Source organism: Melozone crissalis, unplaced genomic scaffold (genome assembly GCF_028551555.1).
Source record: "Melozone crissalis strain CALT ecotype California unplaced genomic scaffold, PUWL_Pcris_2 ptg000005l_1, whole genome shotgun sequence".
In the NCBI taxonomy this organism is placed as follows: Eukaryota; Metazoa; Chordata; class Aves; order Passeriformes; family Passerellidae; genus Melozone; species Melozone crissalis.
The window spans coordinates 53,300,694-53,323,242 of record NW_026535783.1 but is presented as its reverse complement, the minus strand read 5'-3'; the positions used below and the strand labels follow the sequence as shown (position 1 = coordinate 53,323,242).

The following is a 22,549-nucleotide window of genomic DNA, read 5'->3' as shown; positions in this document are numbered from 1 at the left end:
TAATTAGTAAATAATAGCAAAGCTTGGACATGTAGGGAAATTAATTTTCAAGTGAGAATTTCTCCTGTATGAGAAATACTGTACTACTCTTACAGTAGTAGTATTGATGGTATTGACGGTAGTTTTAAGTACTATATGGTAGGTAATTATTCATAATGAAGAAACTATAGAAGTACAATTAAGAATTTCCACTAGAACCTAACAAAGTGCCTGAGAGCACCCTTTCTATAGAATAATAATTTTTTAAATTAAAAAACTGTCCCCCTAAGCACAGAAATTACAGAAATGTCCCTGAATGTCAGACGTGAGATCAGGGTGAAAACAGAAGCAGCTTCGGGGAGGAGCTGCTGCCCGCTGCAGCAGAGAGCCACAGCGCGAACCGCGCCGCGCACCCGAGCCGAGGCCGATCCGTCAGGGAACGGCGCCTGCGCCTCACCGTGGGCCGCTGCGCGCGCAGGGGCCGGGCCGCGCCGGGGCTGGAAGCGGCGGGGCCTGGGGGTGAAAGCGCCGAGCAGCGCCGCGCAGTGCTGCCGCCTTCCCGGGCATCCCCGCCGCCGCTCCTGCCGCACAACGTCCCGGTCATGGATGCGCGGGCCCGCGCCAAGCGCTACGAGAAGCTCGACTTCCTTGGGGAGGGGCAGGTGAGCAACCGCTGCGGGGGCCGCCCGCGGCCCTGGGGCTGCGGCAGCCCAGCTGGGCCCGGCCCGTGTCGCCGCCCGCCCGCGACGGGAGGGAGACGCGGGGAGCGCGGGGCGGTGCCCACCCTGGGCCCGAGGAGGGCTCGGGGCCTCTCCCTCGCCCAGTCTGTCAGGCCCTGCTCACAGCAGCATCTCTCTCTGTCCCCAGTTCGCCACCGTTTTTAAAGCCAGGGACAAGTCGAACAACCGAATCGTTGCTATTAAGAAGGTATGTGTCAGAATGTCTTCTCAGCCTGTCACAAAGTGTCTGGTTACTCTTGACCTACCTAACGTCTTTTTTTTTTTTTTAACCAACTTGATGGGAAATGGCATGATATGCATTTCTATCTCTCTAAGCACAGAAGTTTGTTTAAATGATCTGGTTAACCTGTTTGTAATGCCCACCCACTCCAGAAGAGGAAGTGGCTTTGCTGTGTTTCTGAAGGGTTGCATGGTCTGTGACTTGAATTTCTAGTTATTTGTTAGGTTTATTCAACAAACAAACCAACACACACACATTACTGAACTGCAGACTTTACTGTGCCTTGATAGTTGTTTTTTTTTTGTTTAATTTTAAATCGTTGCTGTGGCAGTGTCCAATTTCCTTCATTACAGAATGTTATCCTTTATAAAGTTCCTTAAAATTTATAGAAACATAGAATATGCTGAGTTGGAAGGGACCCATCAACATAATCAAATCCAGCTGTCATCGCTGTGCCGGACAATGCAAGAATCACACCATGTGCCTGAGGCAGTTGTCCAAACACCACTGGGTGCCATGGCTGCTTCCCTTGGATGAGGAATCTTATCCTAATATCCAACTTAAACTCCTCTGAATTAGCTTTGTGCTGTTACCTCAAGTCTTGTCATTTTTAGACAAATGTTTCCTGAATAATTGAATTAGCAGAGCCTTGTTTCTTGCAGCTTTGTCCATTGAGGTTGGCCACCATCTCAATAAAATCTCATATTGATTCCCCTTCTAATAATAAGTGTGTAGCAGCCTCTCTGTATTCTTTCCATGTCATCTGACCTGCTTCCATTGAGCGTATGCCTTCCTTCTTTACCTTATATTCAAGGGGACATCCCTGTTCAGCCAAGTTGTCCTTCTTCCTCATCTGCTTGACTCATGACATTTGGGAATTGCCTGTTCCAGTGCCCCTAGGAGGTGATGCTTAAAAAGTAGCCAGCACTGATGGGCCCAGCACCTGCAAAAATGTTTTTCCAGGGGACTTTACTTATCAATTCCCTGAGTAGCCTGAAGTCTGCTCTCCTCATGTCCAGGGTTGAAGTTTTGCTGGCGCTTTCCTACTGTTAACAGAGATTTTAAACTCAATGGCTTTGTGGTTGCTGTGGCCAAGATGGCCTCAGTTTCCACTTTGCTCATGAGATTCTCTCTGTTGACAAGCAGCAGATCAAAGAAGGTCCTTTTGAGTCAGCTCCCCTGGGACCTTTTCCACAGAGTTGTCCAGATTTTCAGGAATCTTCTGTCCCAGGCTGTACCTGTTGTGTGATGCTTCCAGTTGCTTTCTGACAAGTTGAAGTCCCCCATAAGAACAAGGGCAGTTGATTTGGAAGCATCCCTTAGTTCCTCAAAGAAGAATTAATTGGCATCATTGTCCTGACTGGGAGATCTGTAGCAGACTTCCACAATGACATCCACATTATTTGTCCCTTCTTTCCTACCCAGAGGCTCTCAACTGCACCATTTCCAGCTGTAAGCTTGGTACATTCCAGCCCTTCCATTACATATGATGCCACCCCCCTGCCTCTTTTGTCCTGTGTGCCTCTCCTGAAGAGCCTGCAGCTGCCCAACAGGGCACTCCAGTCTCAGGACTGATCCCACCAGGTTTCACTTAAGTCAATGATATCAAACCTGTGGGACTGAATTGAAGCTTTGAGCTCCTCTTGTTTGCTCCTCCTGCTGCATGTGTTGGTAGAGACACATTTCAGGTGCTGTAATTTGTAGCCAGCCCCTCATGAAGCAGATGGAGGTGGCCCATTAGTGTTCATTTCCTCAGGTTTCGACACACTGTCCCACTGATTATCACTGGTGAGCTGGGTATTTTCCTTTTCTCGCTTCCAAGCCAGTTTAAAGCTCTGCCAATGAGCCCTGCTAGCTCCTCTGCCAGAGCTCTTTTTCCACTCTGAGAAAGGTGCAACCTTCCAACCAGGTGTCAGTAGAACAGGTGTTCAAACTTTCAACTGTCAAAGAACCCAAAGTTTTTCTTGTGACACCAACCTCAGAGCCACATGGCAACCTGATGGATCTGCCTATTCCTATCAGTATTATTTCTTGATACCAGAAGGATCACTGTCTGTTCTCCATATTCTTTTATTAATTGTCCTGGGGCCCTCAAGTCTCTTTTGAGTACCCTCAGTCCTTTATTTGTTACTGTGTTGCTGCCAGCTTGAACAAACAATAATGAATAGTAGTCAGAGGCCCTTACTAGACTTCAGAGTTTTCCAGTAATGTCCCTTATCCAGTATGATTGTTTTTTGATAAAATATGACAAAAGTGATCTTGGATATCTAGCATGCTGGTTTGCATACAAATAATGGAAATGCTTACATTGTCATGAAGTGTTTCAATTGTTACTATCTGAAGGAATTGCAGGAAGTTTTTATATTAAAAATGGGTCTTCAGCTGTTCTTTATAAGGGATGAAAAATGCATGTTACAATGGTTTCTTTATTTGAAGACTCAACAGGTTGAATCGTGTTAATAGTAAGCAGTCTTGTTTAATGCACTAATTCCTTTAGCATTGCAATATTTGTTTTGTATGGTTGCTGCTGGTAGAGGCTGTGGTGGAGAGCATTCTTTGTTTTATCAGAATATTTTCTTAACTTTTATCATCTGGAAATATCATTCAATATAATTCTAGACTTAAAATTTCAAGTCATTAGATGATTGAGACAAAAAGACCTAGAGCCTGCCTGAGTTTACAGCCTATGCTAATTTTACTAGAATCACTCTAAGATAACTGTCAATTACTTAGCTCTCATTTCTCCCTAAGGAGAAGCTCATTTAGCGTTGTAATAAAGCTTTGTGGCTACAAAGTAGTTTATACTTGCATTATGTCTGTTTTTAGTGCCCTCATTGCTATTTTTTGTCAAAACTAATGCTGTAGAGACAGTTATTTTTTAAGGGGGAAATAAACTCCAGTTAAAGCCAACCCAGCTGGTAAAGTGATTCATTACTCAAAAACTAATTCTGTCTTAGAGGAGCAACACTAAAAAAATGTATTCTCCACCATCTTAATCTTGCTTAACATGAAATATTTATTTTCAGATTAAACTGGGGCATAGATCAGAAGCTAAAGATGGTGAGTTTTAAAACAAATTCATACTGTAGAAGCTGTGCTTTGTTTGCTTTGTTTTTGTGAATTGAGACATTAATTTCCCATACCATTGGCTGAGAAAATTGAGCTCAGTAAGGCTTAGTAGAGGTTTGCTTCACAAGCTGCAGGGACAACCAAAAACAGCATAGACACCTGCATGAATGGTATATGTTTAAATATGAGTATATAACTTCTCAATTTTAATGGAATTCATACATGAATATAGCATGGACTAATAGTAATAACAACAGCACTGAGTTTAGAATACCTTTTTGTATCAATACATCTCTATGCCTTAAATACTTAAGATGAGTGAGAGTATTAGCATGTTTTCAGATGTTTCCTTTGTTCTATTTTTGTGATGTGCACAGAGGCAAAAGTGGATAAAAACAAGATCAAAACTCTTGTCTCTGTGTCCTGTTTTTTTGATGTTCAACCCTATGGAGCATGTGCTCTGACCAACCCTGTGCCTGTAGGTGTGAATATGGCAAATTGAAACCAAGTAATCTTTGTCTTATCGCCTGCAAGGTGCAGCAGAATTTTATTTGTGTGCAGGCTGCTGTCCTTCAGGACTCCTTCATCAGCTTTCCAGTGAACAGTCTTTGCTATCAACTCTCCAGTTCTTTTCTTTTAAAGAGAAACTGATCACTCATCCCAGAGTCTCACAATTGAGCCAGCTGCCTGAGAGTTGTGATCTACTTGGCCCTCAATGGCCTAATGGCCCTTAGGGACAGTCATTGCTTTTGCCCTCTACAGTGTCTAGCTGTAGGTGAAAGATGTTATTCAAAATAATGATCATATCTGCTTTCGCTGTGTTATCTGATAACATGGCATGCTTTTTTGTTTTCATCTAAGACTGTGCCTACCCAAAAGCAGCCTTTGTTAATTTGATTCCAAAACATGTAATTAAAAGAGGCAAAGCAGGAATGTAAAGTAATCAATGTAGCTTGACCCAAAACTTTGCAAGTTTTAGCATTGAATCATATGCCAGGTTTTAGGAGAGCACTGTTTTTCGGCTCATGTGCAGCTGGAATTTCCTGCATGATACACCACAGGAGTATTTGCTTGCCAGTTTTCATACAAGCCACACATTCTAGCATTTTTGAAGGAGGAATTGGTACCCTGCAGGAACCATGGTTTGATACAGTGCCATCAGTGTGACTGCTGAAGGACACCATTTGCTCCCTGTTGGCCCCTGGTTTTTCCTGTATAAAATCTGCTTATGGGGAAATTCAAGTAAGAGTAAGCAGGTTTTGGTTGCTCTCTCTTTTATGCCTTGTATATGCTACAGAATAAATGTAGAAAAACATATGCCTTGCATTATTAGATAATGGTATGTCAAAAAGAAAAGAGGTTTATTAATGAGGGTTGACGGTATGCCTCTCTCTGGAAGTGAGACATGTTGAGGGACTGATTGCAAAATGAAACTTTTCTTTAAAATTAAAGGAAGCCTTCCAATACCCTGAAAAAGGTGATTTTTTTTCCCTACAACTTTCCCTTTTTGCCAAAATGTACATGTGTTGCTTCATAATGTAAGCCTGATTACTATGGTGTGAAATGGACTTGCCATGGAAGAAAGTGTATGCCCATTTCTATTTTGCAGCAATTTAGTTAGTTATGGCAATGTCCATGTTATTTAGCAAATTGACTAGTGTTAGGAATGTAATTTGTAGTAGTAAATAGTCTGTGAGTAGTAGAATGACAAGTTTATTTGGAGCTTAATCCAGAGTTTTTATTTTGTTCTTTCATCTTCTTTTCTTCTTTCCATCACTGTAGGAATCAACAGGACTGCCCTCAGGGAGATAAAACTGTTACAGGAGCTAAGCCATCCAAATATTATTGGTGTAAGTAAAACAAATGCTAGTTCTAGAATCAGTCTTAAAATACTGTCAGTAATTCAACAATTATTATGTCAATTATTATGTGCCTATTTCAATAACAAAGGCAGAGGTGTTGTTTTGGTTTATTTTTTTTAATAATTTCAGGTTTTTGCCTGAGCCTACATAGATGCTAATGGTAGAACAATTGTGAGAATGTAGATTGCTTGGTTTTGCATCTCTGATAGGATTGCTAATGAACACAGTGCTGAATTTACTTGATTGATTGCTTCATAGGGAACTGGTGACAGTCAAAAAGCAGGCTTTTTAAAGCAATGGTAACAGGGAAGTCATGTGGCTTATTAGTCATGTATAAAATAGCAGGCTTATTTTAGCACATAGATATGATGTTTAAAATCTCTTTTTAGTTTCAATTGCATTTTGGTATACTTACACCTACAGATACACAGCTGGAGCTAAAAACACTAAAAAGTTAGATCATAGTGATAATTAGAAAGTGTCAATATGATTAAGTACATGAAATACTAATTTTCTGTATACTTTTCAAAGCGAAAATATGGTTCTCTTCTGGATTGTGACCCTACTTTCAAAGTGGTTGCTTTAGCTATCAAGGTTAGAGAACATGCAGGGGGTGACAACTAAAAAGGCAGAGGGATGGAGCATATTCTTTATGAAAAAAATGAGGAATTAATCATTTTGGAGAGGGAAAAGCTGGTAATGGGGAGGTCTACAAAACCAAGGTGATAGGTGGTGTCCGTGCAGGAATTATATTTCCAAACACCATTGTCCTAGAAATAAGATGCATTTAAAACCTATTGGCAGCAGGAGTGGAGACTGTACTGCTTCATTCAGTGTGTAATGAATTCATAGGATGTGTTGCCATGGGCCGTGTAGAAGCAAATTGCATCAACCGTTCAAAGAAGAGTTAGACAAATTTATAATCAGGAGTTCCAGAAGCAGGTTCCAAAAACAAGAGATGGTGTTGTGCTCCACTTAGTAGTCCCTACAAAACGTTTGTGGGTTTTGGGAGTGTAAGGGGCACAGTCACTGCTATTCTGAACTATTCAAACAAATACCTTGCAGTTTGCCAATTTATGTGGTCATCACACTGAGACTGAGGAGTGAGCTGCACCAGTTGCACACATATCTTCTTCAGCTTGAAGGAAGAACACCAGGCTAAATGATCTCTTGCTTTTGCTCAATATCACGCTTGTGTTATCTCAAATTAGAAATTGATTGTGTCATTACACAGCTTCATCCTAAGAAAGGGCTGTTTGGATGTCCTCAAAAGAGTTTTATTTACCTTGGAAAGCTAGCTACAAAAATGAATACAGATCTAAAAATGTCTGAAGTTCATAAGCCTAACACTTAAAATTTCTAAATATTGTATGCTTACAGGAAGGAGATGCACAAAGCTGAATCCATGGGCAAACTTAGTCTTGTCTCACTGAAGGGTAGTTAGAACAGGAAAGTTTGGGAGATATGTGGTTTGCATTACATTATCTGTTGTAGTTAACATGATAAAGTTAATTCTTGCTCTTTTGTCTATCTCCAGGAAGGAAGGGCAATCATGTGAAATGTTGTTGCCATATTTAATGGGAATTTTTTTCTGGTTTGGAAACTGAGTTAAGAAGCTAAACTGAGTAAGAATTTTTGTGTTACAAGTCAAAGAACTTGAACAAATTCTCAGTAAACTGAAAATCCACGTACAGACTACAGTAGTGTTGAATTTCAGAAAACTGGAAGAATCAGAGCATGCTTAATCATAATGTATTTTGTTTTGCAGCTTATTGATGCATTTGGACACAAGTCTAATATTAGTCTGGTGTTTGATTTTATGGAAACAGATTTAGAGGTAAGATTTTTAAAGACTTTATTTCCGTATATTAAGATGGTTTATGAAAGTGCTGCTTTAACAGGCTTATGTAAAGTGCTGCTTTAACAAGCCCATATTCGAAAGGTGTCTTTTATTATGTCAGTTGATTAAGGTCATGTCTTAAAAGTAGCTTCAGTAATTTCAGTTTTTGAGTTCTCATTTGATTAATTCCTTTACTTCGAAATACTTGTCAGCATGATCTTAAAGGAAGAAATTGTGTTGACTATGTTAGTTTTCTGGAACTCCAGTCAGAGTGTAGAGCCTCTGGATCATTGCTTCTGGGATGCAGTTGATAAGCATAACACCAAACATGTTTACATAAGTGTGACACTGAAGTATAGTAAGAGACATGCTGGTAGTAAAATCATGTGCACTTTAAACATGTTTTCAAATGTAGCAATGCTAGGTAATTGCAAATTGGTGCCTTCCAGGGACAGGCTTGCTGAAATTTAGGTGAATGCAAGTCATGAAAAGGTTAGATCAGATTTTTGCTAATAGAGGTTAGTAATGAGTAGACTTTTAGAGGATTCATTCTGTTTACATAGTAGTTAGGCAAAGTTTAGAGATGAAGAAGATTGGTGTACAAAGAAAAATTAAATACTCTTGGATTGCATGATGTACATGTGTGCAATCTTTAAATTGTACTGTGGTATCACTCAGGCTGCCCCTGAGACTGCTGCCTGTTGTGATTAAGCATCTGCTGCGTACATGAAATTTGTGCAGTCTTAGCTCTTCCAAAACTTAGCTTATGGAAGGCTATTACTGGGCAGGACTGTAGTATTAACAAACAAGCTTTGGGGTCTTTGTAGAATTTTAATGTTAAAAATCAAAGAATGTAGAAAACTGAAGTAGATTTTTTTTTTAAAATACAATCAAGTGGCCATACCCTCTGGTCTTTTTGGAAATAGAAGAGGAAACCATTGTATTTACAAAGATTAGTTACTTAAATTGCAAAGAGAAAGAAGGAATAAGGGGAAACATAATTTCTAGTTTATTGTCACTTTTATCATTCATATGTGTACATCTTTGTCCTGGAAGTTTGGGTATCAACATGGAACTGAGATTGAATGCTAAACTTCTGTTTCCCACGCATTTTTTTGTTGTTGGGTTATGCAAAGTTCATGTAAGCTATCTGGACTCCCCATTTCAATTCTGATCTCCAAAACTGACTATTTTTCTGGAAAAAGGGTGAAATGGTAGAGAATATATGACTGCCAATCTGAGGCCTGTCTTAAAGGTGGAAATAACTTTTGAGCTGAAAGAATGGAGATGAGGTTGTCTTGTGTGCTGAGCTTTACCATGACTTCAACACTTTGCAGGTTATTATAAAGGATACAAGTATTGTGTTGACGCAGTCTCACATCAAGGCATATATGCTGATGACGCTTCAAGGATTAGAATATTTACATCAGCATTGGATTTTACACAGGGTAAGCATGTTCTAAATTGACCGCCTTCATCCTGCAACAAAAATCACATTGGGTGGATTTAGAGTCTAAAGCCTAATGAAGGTAGTTTTGGAATTTAGACAGTCTCATTCCATAAGCATTCATATTTGCTGTTTTGGAGAGATAATAGCAGTACCAGAAATGTTAACATTTACAGATGTGCTTATGACTTTGATACTTGCATAAAAGGTTCTCCAGTTAGATGTGACTTTAATTATCACTGTGAACTGGGTCTGCCTGGGATGGATTGGACTTTTTTCATAGCAGCTGAACTCTTGAGGCTTTCTCCTTTCTATCAGGCAGTGTCAAAGCTTTCTCTTTTTCTCACTCTGCCCTTGCCCTGATGAGTAGGCTTGGGGTAAGAAGTAAGGAGGAGACACAGCTGAAGCAGCTGACCCAAGTTGTTCGTAGGGATACTGTATGGCATGTAATGCCTTGGTCAGTGGTAAAAACTGGGGTAGAGGAAAAAGGGGGAATTTTGGTTTACAAGCTAGCTGCCCTTTGGAGACTATGTATCACTCTCCTTTTGGAGGGTGGTGAAGGATTTCCATGGCCTTGCTTGTTTGCTTTGATTTTTAGTTCTTTCCTGTTAAACTGCCTTTGTGCTGCTCCTAGAGTTTTCCTGCTTTTGATCTTCTCTCCCCTGTACTGCTGAAGGTGGTGGGTGGGGTAAGAAGAAAAAGAGCAAATGGCTGTGTGGATACTTTTGGGTTGGATACTGTTGGGTACTGTTGGGTTGATCTCTGTTGGCCTGAGGTCAGCCCACAATATACTGCTACTGTATTGAACTGTGTGGCTTCTGTGATTTCTGCCATTATTTGAAGCATCGTCCAAGTCTTTTTATTATTCATTTGGCAGCTGTGCAGATAACACAACTGCTGTACTTGCAGAAAATGTAAAACCTATCAAGAGGCTTTTTTAAACTCTGCAAGTTAAATGTGTTAATATTAAATGGATCTGTCTCACTATGGTTTCCATATATAATGAAATTCTTATGTCCTGGGGGGGTTAAAATTTTTGCTGACAATGTAGGATTTAGGATAGAATTAAATCTTTCATTTTACAACACTGTTATGATGTGTCTGCCAGGAGATTCATTATATGTCTGTTTTTATCAATACTGGTAAATCTCATTATTTGTTTTCTATACTGACAGGATCTTAAACCAAATAACTTGTTGCTAGATGAAAATGGAGTTTTGAAATTGGCTGACTTTGGCTTGGCAAAATCTTTTGGAAGCCCAAACAGAGTTTACACACATCAGGTAGTAACAAGGTAAGGCACTCTATTTTGTTTCTTACACAGAGATTGTTTAGTTGCTTTATAGGTATTTCTTGAAATATGTCATGTCAAATCAACATATTCAGAGTGGTATCTGCTCATGTGATGTGGCAAGAGCTGCATAAAAATACCACAAGGAAGCATTGTTTAACAAAGTCTCCATAAGAACTGCTTGAGTATGTATCTGTGGGGGTGGTTCCTGTTATCTATCAAAATTATACTCTTTTGAAATGTCTGGAAATAGCACGTGTAATACACATGTCTGCTTAGAAGCCTGGATTTTGGAGCAAGAATGACAGCTGCTACTTTCTGCTAATCACAAGAACCTAGAACCATTTTTGGAGTTATTCACATTACCTGTTATTACAGCGACCTGAGTGGGTCGCTGGGGGTGAGAGATGGACGAGAATCTTGTTTCTTGATCAGAAGGCTGGATTTATTGATATATGATATATAATACATTATGGCTATACTAAATAGGATGAAGAGAGAGGTTGCAGATGCTGCTAAGCTAAGCTCAGAAAGAATCTATAACAGAGTTGTGTCCAGGGGCTCTGTCCCCAGCTTGCTCCTGTGATTGGCCCTTAATTATAAACATGGGAACATGAACCAATCACAGGTGCATCCTATTGCATTTCACAGCAGCTGATAACAATTGTTTACATTCTCCTCTGGGGCTTCTGCTTCCCAGATGATGCAGAAATCTGAAAGAAAGGATTTCTGTGAAAAATGTCTGCGACAACCTATTTTGAGACAAACACTTGAACCAGTTTAAGTATTTATGAATGGTTTTTATGGCATGCTTATTTAAGGTATGCTGTAAAAAGTGGGGCTGCAAAATATGCAACATTCTGCTTTTTGACTGCTGGAATGCTAAAGCTATTCAGGCAAAGCTGGTTTAACACCTTTATTCAAAAGACAGAAATTCTACAGTGTCAAATGCAGTGCCATTTTGTTAAATTTGATTGTTCTTAGGCAGTGTGAGTAGTTCATTCAATAAAACAAGGCTCATTTTACATAAAAGTAGTCTCTATACTTAGGTTTGTTGATATGGAAATTCTTGGGAGATGGAAGGAATTCTGTCTTGCTGTGATTCATTCAACATAAAATTTTAAGAAAATTTCAATTTACCTGCATGTTAAGAACTTTCTTCCTTGCGTGTCTGCTGTTCAATACTTGTAATCAGGTCAGTTGAAACTGCAGTTCATCTGTGGTTGTACATGACCCTGTGGTGAGGTGTGCACAAATTTGTTCATTTCTTCTTAAACAAAACACTTTACAGAATACAACTCTTCAATATTTGAAAAGTATATAGGTAGAAGTTATATCCTTTTCTTAGCTTTTGCATTGCAACAGTATGTAGCATTTGACATGGGCAAAGCCAGATTATTCTTCCAAAATGTGTTTTCTTTTCAGGTGGTACCGAGCTCCAGAACTATTGTTTGGGGCTAGAATGTACGGTGTTGGTGTTGATATGTGGGCTGTTGGTTGTATTTTAGCTGAATTGCTCCTCAGAGTAAGTATTCAAATGTAAGCATTTTGTATTGGCCCTTCTGTTCACTACGGCTTTTTATGGGTTTTTTCTTTCCTGCTAAAAGCAGATGAACCCAGGCCAGAAAAAACTTTCCAAAATCTTATTAACTGTAATCAAAGTGGTTTTCTGGAATAAACTGAGGCTTCATAAACATCACAAGCATTGGAAGTCTTTAAACACCAGGGTTAAAAAGTTGCCACAAACTGTCACAGTCATGCCTTGGGAGAGGTCAAGTAGGTAACTCTTACAGTCCACAGATACCTATTTTAGATCACTACTGTTCTAGGAATGTAACATCGCATGCATATACCTGCTTGGGCTATCCCTTATACACTGTTCCTCAGTTATAATCACCAGTACCTTAATTGTGGTTTTATTGAAAATGAATGGAGGACTAATTTTCTTCTAAAATGCGTTTAGTTGACAATACTGGAATGAAGCTGTGAAGCTTAACATCAGGATAATCTTATGGCACTCTTCAGTGTGGTACACAAATGTAATGATCCTTGAGTATTTTCCACTGAAGTGGAATGTTTATTGTATAGCTCTTTGGAGAAGACATTAAAGTGTCTTTAAAGAGGGGAGCAGTGGAGAGTTGGGGTACAGACACAGTTGAAGGCATGAAGTATCCTGCACTTCCATGACTAAGTGACTTCTCCTTGGTTTCTACACCTTTGAATGCTTTTGTGGCCATATCATAACCAGACTTGTGTGAAAAGACTTTGAAAGAAACCTTTTGCTTTGACTGGTCACACCAAATAGGTGTGCTGGTTGAATTTGATTGGCAGATCAAGATATGGAAATGAACAGTGGCTCTTTAAGCAGCACTGTTGATGGATACATAAATATGCATTAGACCTGCTAAATCTGAATGCATTTAAGCAAAGTTAGTAAGCCAATAATTCTTGAATTCATTTGATTCTTTGGTTTGTCACAAAACACAAAGTGCATTATGGTTCAGTTTTTATCATTGTGATATTTTGAAATGTATGTGTTCTTTTTTGGGACAATGCAACTTCCAAGAGCTTTTTATGAAAGCAGTTTATATTCAAGGGGCTTTCATGATGCCACAATATAGTATGCTGTCTACTAGGGATATCCATTATGGTTTTTCTGTCCTAATTAATTAAACACTGCCTCTAATTCTTCATAAATTTGCTTTGGTCACCAAGTTTCTTTTTCCTTACATTGTGTGTCTGATATGTGAGCTAGAAGTTGGACCGGACAAATATCCCCTTTTCAGTTTTTTGCTTTATTTAAATGTCATGTGACACTGATCAGACAGTTTTCTCTCCTAGTGGGTCTCTACTTTCCTTCAAGTTTTCATTTAATTTTGTAAGGCAAACTTGTGATACACTTGAAATATATATAAAAGCTACCTCCTGAGAACAAGTGGGGAAAAGATGACCAACTGACTTTAGGTTGACTTCTGAGATATAAGATCTTTTCTGTGTTTAGTAAATTTTACATTAATGTGGTTGTGATTAAACATAGTCTTATGTTTAAGCTGTCTGCTGTCAAGTCACGGATACCAAGCCTGGGTTCAGGAAACTTTCAGAATCTATTTGAGCATAAATAGAATGCCTCAACTATCCAGTGTACCTCTTTGTGGGGAGATGGTATACAGGGGGCTTTTGCCTTACAATTATGCAGTATCACTCAAAGCTTCTTTCTAAAATTGAAGTTCAGAAGCTAATTCAAATACCATGTCCTTCTTCCAGGTTCCTTTTTTGCCTGGAGACTCTGATCTTGACCAGCTGACAAGGATATTTGAAACACTGGGCACTCCAACAGAAGAACAATGGCCTGTGAGTTGTTTTGTTTAACAGACTGATACTGGTTTTACTTGATACTCTCTATTTTAGCTCTTGAAATTAAGTGATTATATCAGAACACTTGAGTAGATTTTTCGGAAGGCAGTTGCTTCATCTCATAAAGCAACTGAGATTTGTTGTTTCTCTTGCCAAACCTCTGGTCAACAGTAACAGTATCAACACTTCCTTTCTATGTGCACAGTATCACATGGCTACTAGTATGAGATTGTTGTTGCTGCTTAATGTTTTTGAGGTGCTTGTTTAATTAGCATGCTTTAACCTGGAAGGCTTTAATCACTTTCAGAAGTAGGAACCATTTGCAGGGACCTAAGTTGGCCTTGGTAAATTATAGTTTGGGGATAATACGAAGCGGAGACCAACAGCTTTAAGGATAAACAATTTGCCTCAACAATGGTCCTGAAACAAATACAATCAGTATGATTTTCTCTGAGATGACAGCAAATTAAGTAACACCAGGCCCAACTTACTGTCACGTCACACAATGACCTACCCAACCGTGGTTATTAAACAGAGTGACAGGAGGCAAGACATGATGTCTGATGAGCTACTTGTACCAGTTACCAGGGAGTAGTACCAGTTCTGGACACAGGGAGTCCAGAATTCCCTGATCAGGATGTTGTCTTTTGTTGCTGAGTTGTGGAAGCACTCACTGGACTTGTTCACTTCTGCCTTCTTTCCATGCAGCTTTTCTTTATTGTAAGTGGTGCTGGAATCCTATGATATGTGGTCATGAAATGGAGCTGTAGCCAAATGGAGAACTGCTGTGTGAGGCACTGCTAGGCCCCCACAATTCTCATATTTCTTGAGGGTTCTAAATGGAATGCATGAAGGTTTTTGCAATGACATTTCTCCTTCCTTTGGAGAGGAAAATTTAAGATACTAGTGGGTAAAAGAGAGAATAGGAGATTGGTTAACACAGCAAAGATGACATAATTCCCAAGTTCATTTCCAAACATGTGCATTTTAATAATTGCAGCCTTTACTATCAAGATTATAACTGATTGAATACATATTTGACCTTGTATTAATATTTTACTTTACTTGGACAAACTTGAAGTGTGACAACTAAGGCTTTAAATACTTAAAACACTACAAAATCATTATGTTTGTGTAATTGTCTGTTACAATTGTCTGTGTAATTTTTATGCTAGAATGTGAACACAATGGGTTTGATCTCATACCTAGAGAACAAAAAAGTATGCAGTTCATTTTTTGTTTAACTGCTTGGTGCATATTTTCCTTCCCTGCTCCCATTGTCCATATAAAGTTTCAGTTGTGCATTTAATATCAAAATGCACATGATGTTCAGATAACGTTTATTAATGTAGAGAAGGTGAAGACTGACTCTTTTGTAAATATTTTCCCTCTTGCCATGTCAGTTCACTAAAGGAGGTTTTATTTCATTTGTCTGACCCAGTCTAAAATTCTTTCATACTTCTTTGAGCAGTTTTTCCTTTTGGACTGGTCACAACTAAGGCAAGGGAAGGACAGATCATTTGGATAGTTGTTTCACACTGTAACAGTTACTTTAAAAAAAGCTTTTATGACCTTCTATTCCTCTAGTTATTTTATTTCGGTGACCAAGTATTAGCAGTGTGTTTTGAAAGATGAGTGGCTTCTGGTGAAAGAGCCATATGCAGTTCACTTTCTGTGAAAAGCTGAACTCTTTCTAGGGGAAAAATATACATTCTATTTCTGGTCTTTGTAGGGGATGACAAGTCTTCCAGATTATGTCACATTTAAGCCATTCCCTGGAATGCCACTTCAGCATATCTTCAGTGCAGCTGGTGATGATCTGCTCAGTCTTCTTCAAGGCTTATTCACGTTTAATCCTTCCACTAGAGTAACAGCTACTCAGGTATAGTACACTTGGGTTATCTCCTAATGTTCATTAAACCACTCTTAATATCAGATAAATGTTTTTTGAAGCCAGTTAGCCATGTTTGAAATGAAACGTGACATGAATTACTAGAAACGTAATCCCAGTGTTTTATAGAGAGAACTGTGAAAGGCATGGATAGTACTAAGTGGTTATCTCCATTCCCAGTGTGGAGTCAAGGTAAAGAACTAAAATGTGTATGAGCCATGACCTTCCAACAGTGATATTTGACATGCTGAATTCAGTCACCTAAAAATCGAAGGTTAAGTCTTAACATAGCTTATCTTACTCCCTGGGTTTGGAAGATTTTTCTCCTTACTTCATCCTGTCTCTTCTTCAATGTCTTTTAAACTTTTATGGTACTTCTTAAACATAAAATTCTGTGGTGTTTAAACCATCATTCTTATCTAATTATCCTTTTCTGTGATACTTTCAATTTTACTACTCTGTGATGGGGAGAAATGGAAGACTTGGAAGAAAGATCTTGCAGAATGTTCTAGTTTGCATAACTGATTTCTGAGATGAGGCAGATACACCAGTTGGCAGTTAAAAGCTTAAAAGTGAAAAGCAGTTGGCACACTTCCCTATCACTTTACACTGATAGGGAAGCGTGCAAGAAACCGCTGTCCCCTTTGAGCCAGGACTCCCTCATTGCTGCTTAGATTGGAAGCCATGACATCAGTGCATGTGTTATGTATCTTTGTACTAGAAGACTTTTCCAGGTCACATTCAGGCTGTTTTGGCCACTATCTTTAAGAATATTTGCTCTTAAGTTTCCAGATAATTAGTTCTGCTATGCTTGAGACATCTCTCTGATAGTTCAAAAGTATATAGTCATTTTTCAGGTCATATTGTAGGATAGTGGCTTGAATATATATTACTTTTCTAGTCTAAACTTTATAGCTGACATTGAATATCATGTAACTGGCCAAGAAATTATTACCTAAGAGACAGCTACTTTTTTGTTAATCACACTTCATGGTTCCAAAAATTTAAAGTAAGGTATGTAATTCTGCTACATGAAACCAATCTTGCTGACTAGTGTTTGTCTTCTGCTCTAATACAAGTGATTTCTTTCTCACAGTTTACAGGGTAGAAACAGCACAGTTAGAGCAATATGGGGGAAAGGCCCATCTTAAAAACTAACAAAACAGCTGGTGTCCAGATTGTGAATCTGATCAAGACTTCAAAAATGTTCCTTTAATTTTTCATTATTCCTACTTTCTTTTATATCATCATCTTATATGATCTGTCTATTTAGAATGTAAGCTCTTCAGAGCTAGAAGCCACTTATACAAGACTTCTTACAAAATAATCTAGCTTTGTCAGGATGTCTGAACACTGGTTAAAAATAGGAGTGTACAATTATCTCTTGCTTTACAGATCCATGTGGGGTGGATAGTAATTGCTAACACAACCTTTATTTGCCTCGAGGCCACTCTGTAGTATAAAAGTGTTCAAGTAGTTTTTAAGGCCCAATTAAAAGTGCTTGGTTTCACTATAACCTCTTTATACTAATTACTTGTTTCTGTTTCTTCGATTATCATTAAGGCATTGAAACAGAAGTATTTCAGTAACCGACCAGGACCCACTCCAGGAAATCAGCTTCCAAGACCCAACTGTCCTGCTGAAGCTGCAAAGGAGCCACAAAATGCGCTTTTAAATTTAAAAAGGAAAAGACCAGAAGGAATAGATCAAGGTAATTTTGTAATACGTCACCAATTTTAAATAGGAGCTACATGCTCAGAGAGAATGGAATGCTTCCAGTGTTTTAGAAGAAAAACTCTCTAAATTAACTAATTCCCTGAGCACTGGCTGATGCCCTTTAATGATATATGGTTTGGGGTCAGAATTACTTAGCCCTGTTTCTAACAGAATTAGCACAAAAAAAGGCTCTTCAATGATGCTTAGGAGTCTATTAGAAAAAATAAATCTATTCCATTAATTCTGTAATGGAGAGTGGTACTCCCCAGTAAATTATAGGCTATTATGATGAACCTTTTTTTTTTTTTTCTGAGACCTCTTACTCTGATGGAAGTAATTTAACTTCGCACCACTTAAGAAAAGAGAGAGAGAATCTGAAACATAGCATGATATTCTGTGAAATGACAGGCTGGAGGGGGTAGATCAGATTCAGAGGAGAGATTTTTGCTCACTCTGTCTTAAGGTAAGGAGGTTAACTTTTAAGACTACTCTGGGTCAGGAGCATTAAGCACACTTCTGTGATGCACCTCCAGTCTTCTCCAGACAGTAGGATGTATTTCATATCTTTGTGGCAACACAAGTGCTCAGGACTCAAGACCTGTATCTGACACTAAATTACTCAGGCCTTCTATTAGGGAGGTAAATACTATTTTTAAACTTGGAGTTGGTCTTCTTAACATCTGGAATATGCTAGATAGCAGTGGTCAGGTTAGCATCAGCTTTTTCTTATTGCCTGTATGAGACTCAAGTTTTAATATGAGTGATATTTTTTTTGAATGGAGCTACTTTGATAGAAGTGTACTTCCTCTTGAGTTCAGAGAGAAATCTCCCTTATTAGGGTTCAACTTGCTTTTTAGGCACTTTGAATTGTTGTTTCTGTCTTCATCAAATTAGAGGAAAAATACATTAGGTTCACTACTTTGAGTTTTCAATCTCAAAAAAAAAAAGTTATCAGCTGACTACTTGCACATTGTTTGCTGACCCCAGTACCATGGGTGTCCTGGCATGTGGGGACTTGTCAAGTTACAATAGCACAGACAATTAATTTAAGCATTTTATCTCCTTTTCCAAAGATCATGGAAAGTTTGTGATAAGTTTTTGGGGGTATACACCCTAAAATACATCTGTTAACTAAAGGACAGGAAAAAGGAGAAATGAGTGCTTGATTTCTGTGACTTAATGATTTGAATTTGTGCATTTGACAATGAGCAGAGTTTCCAGAGCTATATCAAGCTAGAACAATTGTTGCTTTAACATGTTTCCATGCTTCTGTGTACATGCTAGGAGTTTTGAGATTGGCTAGAAATGAGGCGGTAAGGAAGTTAGCATTACTTTTTGAGACCTTTGAGTATTGCTATAAAAAGCATTATAATTTCTACCCACTGGGAATGGAGACATGATGTATTTTCTAATGTGGATTTTCATAATGTTCTTTTACTGCCTTAGATGGGCTGATAGATCCAGAAGGTTTCAAAGGTAGTTCCTCTAGTGCCAACAAATGTTAAAGTAGAGAGCCAATGATAGAGCTAGCAAATCTGCTGTCCCGGATTTGCTCTTCTTACATAGCATTACCATCTAAATTTAAAATCTGAATAATCCTCTAGTCTTGGTTTAAATAAAAATTTGAAGGACAGCATTGCTGTAGGGCGTGGAAATGTGCAAATGTAATTTCCAAGAAAAATAAGTTGCATTTCATGAAATTCTTAGAATAGCCTTGTATCCTACAGAGCACATTTCTTTCCCCTAGCCCTGTTGAGTCAGCACTCCAGAACTTGGCAGAATAAACTGAGTGCTTGCTGATGGGTATCCTCTTTGAAATTACTGGCACCGGGAGCTGACTGTTGGAATAAAGATTCATGCCATTGCCATATGTGCTGCTTTTCCACAAGAGCAAACCCCTGTAGCCTGTGGGGTGTGTTCACCAAATCTAAATACTCAGAAAACAGCCTCTATTCTCAGAGGAAATCTATCACTAGATGGATGACTGCCTAGAAAAGTGTGAAATGTACGTGCTTTGTATCTGCTGCTACCACTTACTTCTGATCAGTGAGGTTTTGGGAGACACTGATTCTATAGTGACATAACTGCCCATCTCCTCTCTGTCACTTAACCAGAAGCAGCACTGCTTCCCCAGAACACCTATTTCTAGTCCTGTTAATATGCATTCCTACAGAGCTGTAGCTACACAAAACAGGGATTATAAAGGATGATGCACTGAAGTTTTCCTATGTAGATTAAGCATAAGGAATCTGGTATCAAAACTATTGGTTTTGAAAAAAAAACAGAAACATTCTATTCATATTTAAGATTAAGAATTTGTCCTAGATTTGACAGCACATAAGAAAAATCCTTTAGAGTATGTGTGCGGTGGGACAAACTTAAGCCTTAGAACAAGCTTGCTTTTCTTGAGTTTCAAAGTAGAATTAGGTGGTTAGCTTTGCATATCAACAGTTAGGTTTTTGTATGAACGAAGAGAAATATTTACATGTATCCTAAATGCAACTTAATTACAGAATTGATGACTTTTGGAATATACATATTGCTTCAAGTGAACTTTGATTCTAGCACTCTCTCATGGATTTGTTAGAAAATGTCAAGAAGTACTGTCTTTCATAAACAGCATTCAACAGTTAAGAGTAGAAGGGGGCCTTGAGGACGAGGCTGGACCTCTATACTTTGCTAACAATGTGATTTACACTTTTCAGGATTACCAAAAAAACTGATTTTTTAGTTGCTGTGGATGATGAGTGAAAATGAGTGAAAATGCTCCGAGTCCCAGCCATTGATAAAACGCTGTAATCGTCGCTGGATGGTTATTTTTCAATATTTTCATATGTAAAATATGAACTTATTATTTCCTTATGGACAGAGAAGTTTTATTAACTGTTCTTTTTACAATAAAATCATTATTGAGAAAAAAAGATTATCTGATTTGCTCTCTTGTCCTTTGAGAGTCGTGCTCTGAGACAATAACTGTCAAAACTGCTTGCAGGCTACAGGTGTACATAGAGTAATTTTGCAGAACCTCTGTGCTGAATCACGTGCTATTCTGTACACATATGCATCTTAAGGGGGAAAAGTACAAATAACATTTTCTTCTCACATGCTGCTTAGATGAACATGTGACTGTCTTCTAGACCTATAATAAAAATGTATCCCTGTAAGTAAAGGGTAGGATATGTTTTTGTTTCAGTTAGTAGGCTGAAGTATTAACAAACAAGTTTGCATATGCAACAAAACTCTGCAGTCATGCATTCAGACTTCTGCAAAGACACAGCCACTGCCTTGAAAACAGTGTGAAGTGCAGATTTAATGTGAATTGTTTGGAGGGTTTTTTTCCCTATTTGATTGTTGCAGAAGTTACCAGAGAAAACATACAAATACCGTTTCCTTCAAAGCGTTGAAGATTGCAGTGAGAGACAGAGGAAGGAGATCCAGCTGGTGAAACTACACTACACTAGTCCTGCTGTCAGCCTGTGTCTGTAGGACAGTCTATGGTGCAGACACTGCACTCAGCTTTGCCTAAATTCAAGAGGTAGCAAAGTTTCTGCTGGGTAACTAGACTTCTGCAGTGGAGAGAACCAAGATTACACACGCTGGTGCTGCATCTTAACTGTGTGCCCACCTGCTGTTGTACAGTGGATTTCAGGGATACCTGCTGAGCCATTGTCATCTTTCTGCCTTGGAACCACATTCAGCATTCTCTTTCCTAATTTTGTGGCAAGTATACTAGTGCCAGACTTTGAGGCTTGTAGAGGAACAGCAACCATCATCTTGCTCATGTGCTCCTTCATTTTGCTGCTACTTGAGCTAATGCAAAGTATTAGGGCTTGTAAGGGAGAAGAGTTGGTATTTTCCCAGTACCTACTGTGTTCTCTATTAGGTGTTGGCAGTTGAAAAGTAAACAGATTTCCTAGGATGGGTAATTGAGAGTGTAGAGAAAAGTTTATCCATTAACATTAGTTGTATAAATTTTTATTGCCTGTTTAATCAAACATCATCCTCTTCATTGCAGGCTAGAGGATTAAGGTAACTACAGTCCTACTTCTCACTGGCACAGGTTCAAAAATACGTTAATCAGAATAGGGAAGAGGGATCTCAGAGTACTGTCAACTTCTTTGCCTTTACTTATCTACCATATCTTTTAACTGGTCTTAAAAGCTTGGAGACCTTCAGCCCGTAGAACAGATAGTCACTGAAAAATGCAGTATCCCTTCTAACAGATAAGGTTTGCATGACAGTGAGAATCTTAAGTATTCTGTCAGTTTTGCTTTGGGAAAGAAACACAGTTTCCTTCTTGTGAAAAAGCTGTATCAATCTGGACAATACCCTTCCTTGAAGGAAACCTTTTCCCCTAGAACAAGTAGCAAACGTCTAAGCTCCTACTGGCAAGAGTTGTAGAGGTACCAAATTATATAGGCAGTCTGTATATTAATGTACAGAGCATGGTTACTGTACTGTGTAAGAGGGGGCTTGAAGTGTGAAGTGCTCAGCCAGAGCTGACTTAGGGGATGAATCTTGGGCATTATGTGATGACAGTATTGTTTAGCTAAAAACAAATGACTGACATGCTTATGCTAGCTGTTTATCACCAACTGGCTGCTTTAGAAACTTTCACATCTTGTGCAGCTGTCTGCAAGAATTGTATCATTTTAAGGAACTTTCCCACTGGGCATTAATAGAGGCTTGTTTGTAGGGTGTTTTAGAGAAGATGCTCCCAGCCAAGACCTGGCCCCAGGCCATGCCCTGCCCCCAGCTGGGAGGGAAGTACACCATCAGATACAGCTTCGGCACTAAAAAATACAATCAAGTCACTTAGACTTGCTGATTTGGACCTGTAAAAGCTGGATCCCCTTTCAGGGTGAATTTAGAGACCTCATCTACAAGTGGATACACCAATTGCCAGGATTCTCCCAATTGCCAGGAAGGATTCTCCAGGTCATCACTGCAAAATGGGGCTCCCCAGCAATTTCTTATTCTGGATGATGGTAAAGTATTTAGGCAGTTGGTGATACATCTTTCTAAATCACTGCCCTTTCTCTTGTGTAGTAAGGCTGAGGTGCATTACCTTGCTTATTTTTGCATGTTCCTAACGCTACGTTCCTAATAAGCACGTAGTAAGCTTATTGTTTTATTTAAT

At 38.9% G+C, this 22,549-nt stretch overlaps 1 protein-coding gene across 2 annotated transcripts; it reads left to right on the top strand.

The window, feature by feature from the left end:
- The first annotated feature begins 496 nt into the window (after positions 1–496).
- On the top strand, positions 497–22,174 carry CDK7 (cyclin dependent kinase 7). 2 transcript variants are annotated; one of them, XM_054287152.1, is made up of 12 exons: positions 497–641; positions 847–906; positions 3,966–3,999; positions 5,791–5,858; positions 7,639–7,707; positions 9,048–9,158; positions 10,333–10,451; positions 11,874–11,973; positions 13,713–13,799; positions 15,535–15,684; positions 17,257–17,404; positions 20,115–22,174. In XM_054287152.1, exons 1-12 carry the CDS (start codon positions 582–584, stop codon positions 20,138–20,140), a joined length of 1,032 nt encoding a protein of 343 aa, XP_054143127.1. In that variant the 5' UTR covers positions 497–581; the 3' UTR covers positions 20,141–22,174. The 2 variants fall into 2 exon arrangements, with proteins under 2 accessions (XP_054143127.1, XP_054143135.1); XM_054287160.1 differs by lacking the exons at positions 497–641; positions 3,966–3,999.
- The last annotated feature ends 375 nt before the right edge of the window (positions 22,175–22,549 follow it).

Coding starts and splice junctions, on each gene's coding strand:
- CDK7 (XM_054287152.1), top strand. CDS start 582: ATGGATGCGCGGGCCCGCGCCAAGCGCTACGAGAAGCTCGACTTCCTT. Junction 5,859..7,638: donor GCCATCCAAATATTATTGGT/GTAAGTAAAACA, acceptor TTTGTTTTGCAG/CTTATTGATGCATTTGGACA. Junction 13,800..15,534: donor CAACAGAAGAACAATGGCCT/GTGAGTTGTTTT, acceptor TGGTCTTTGTAG/GGGATGACAAGTCTTCCAGA.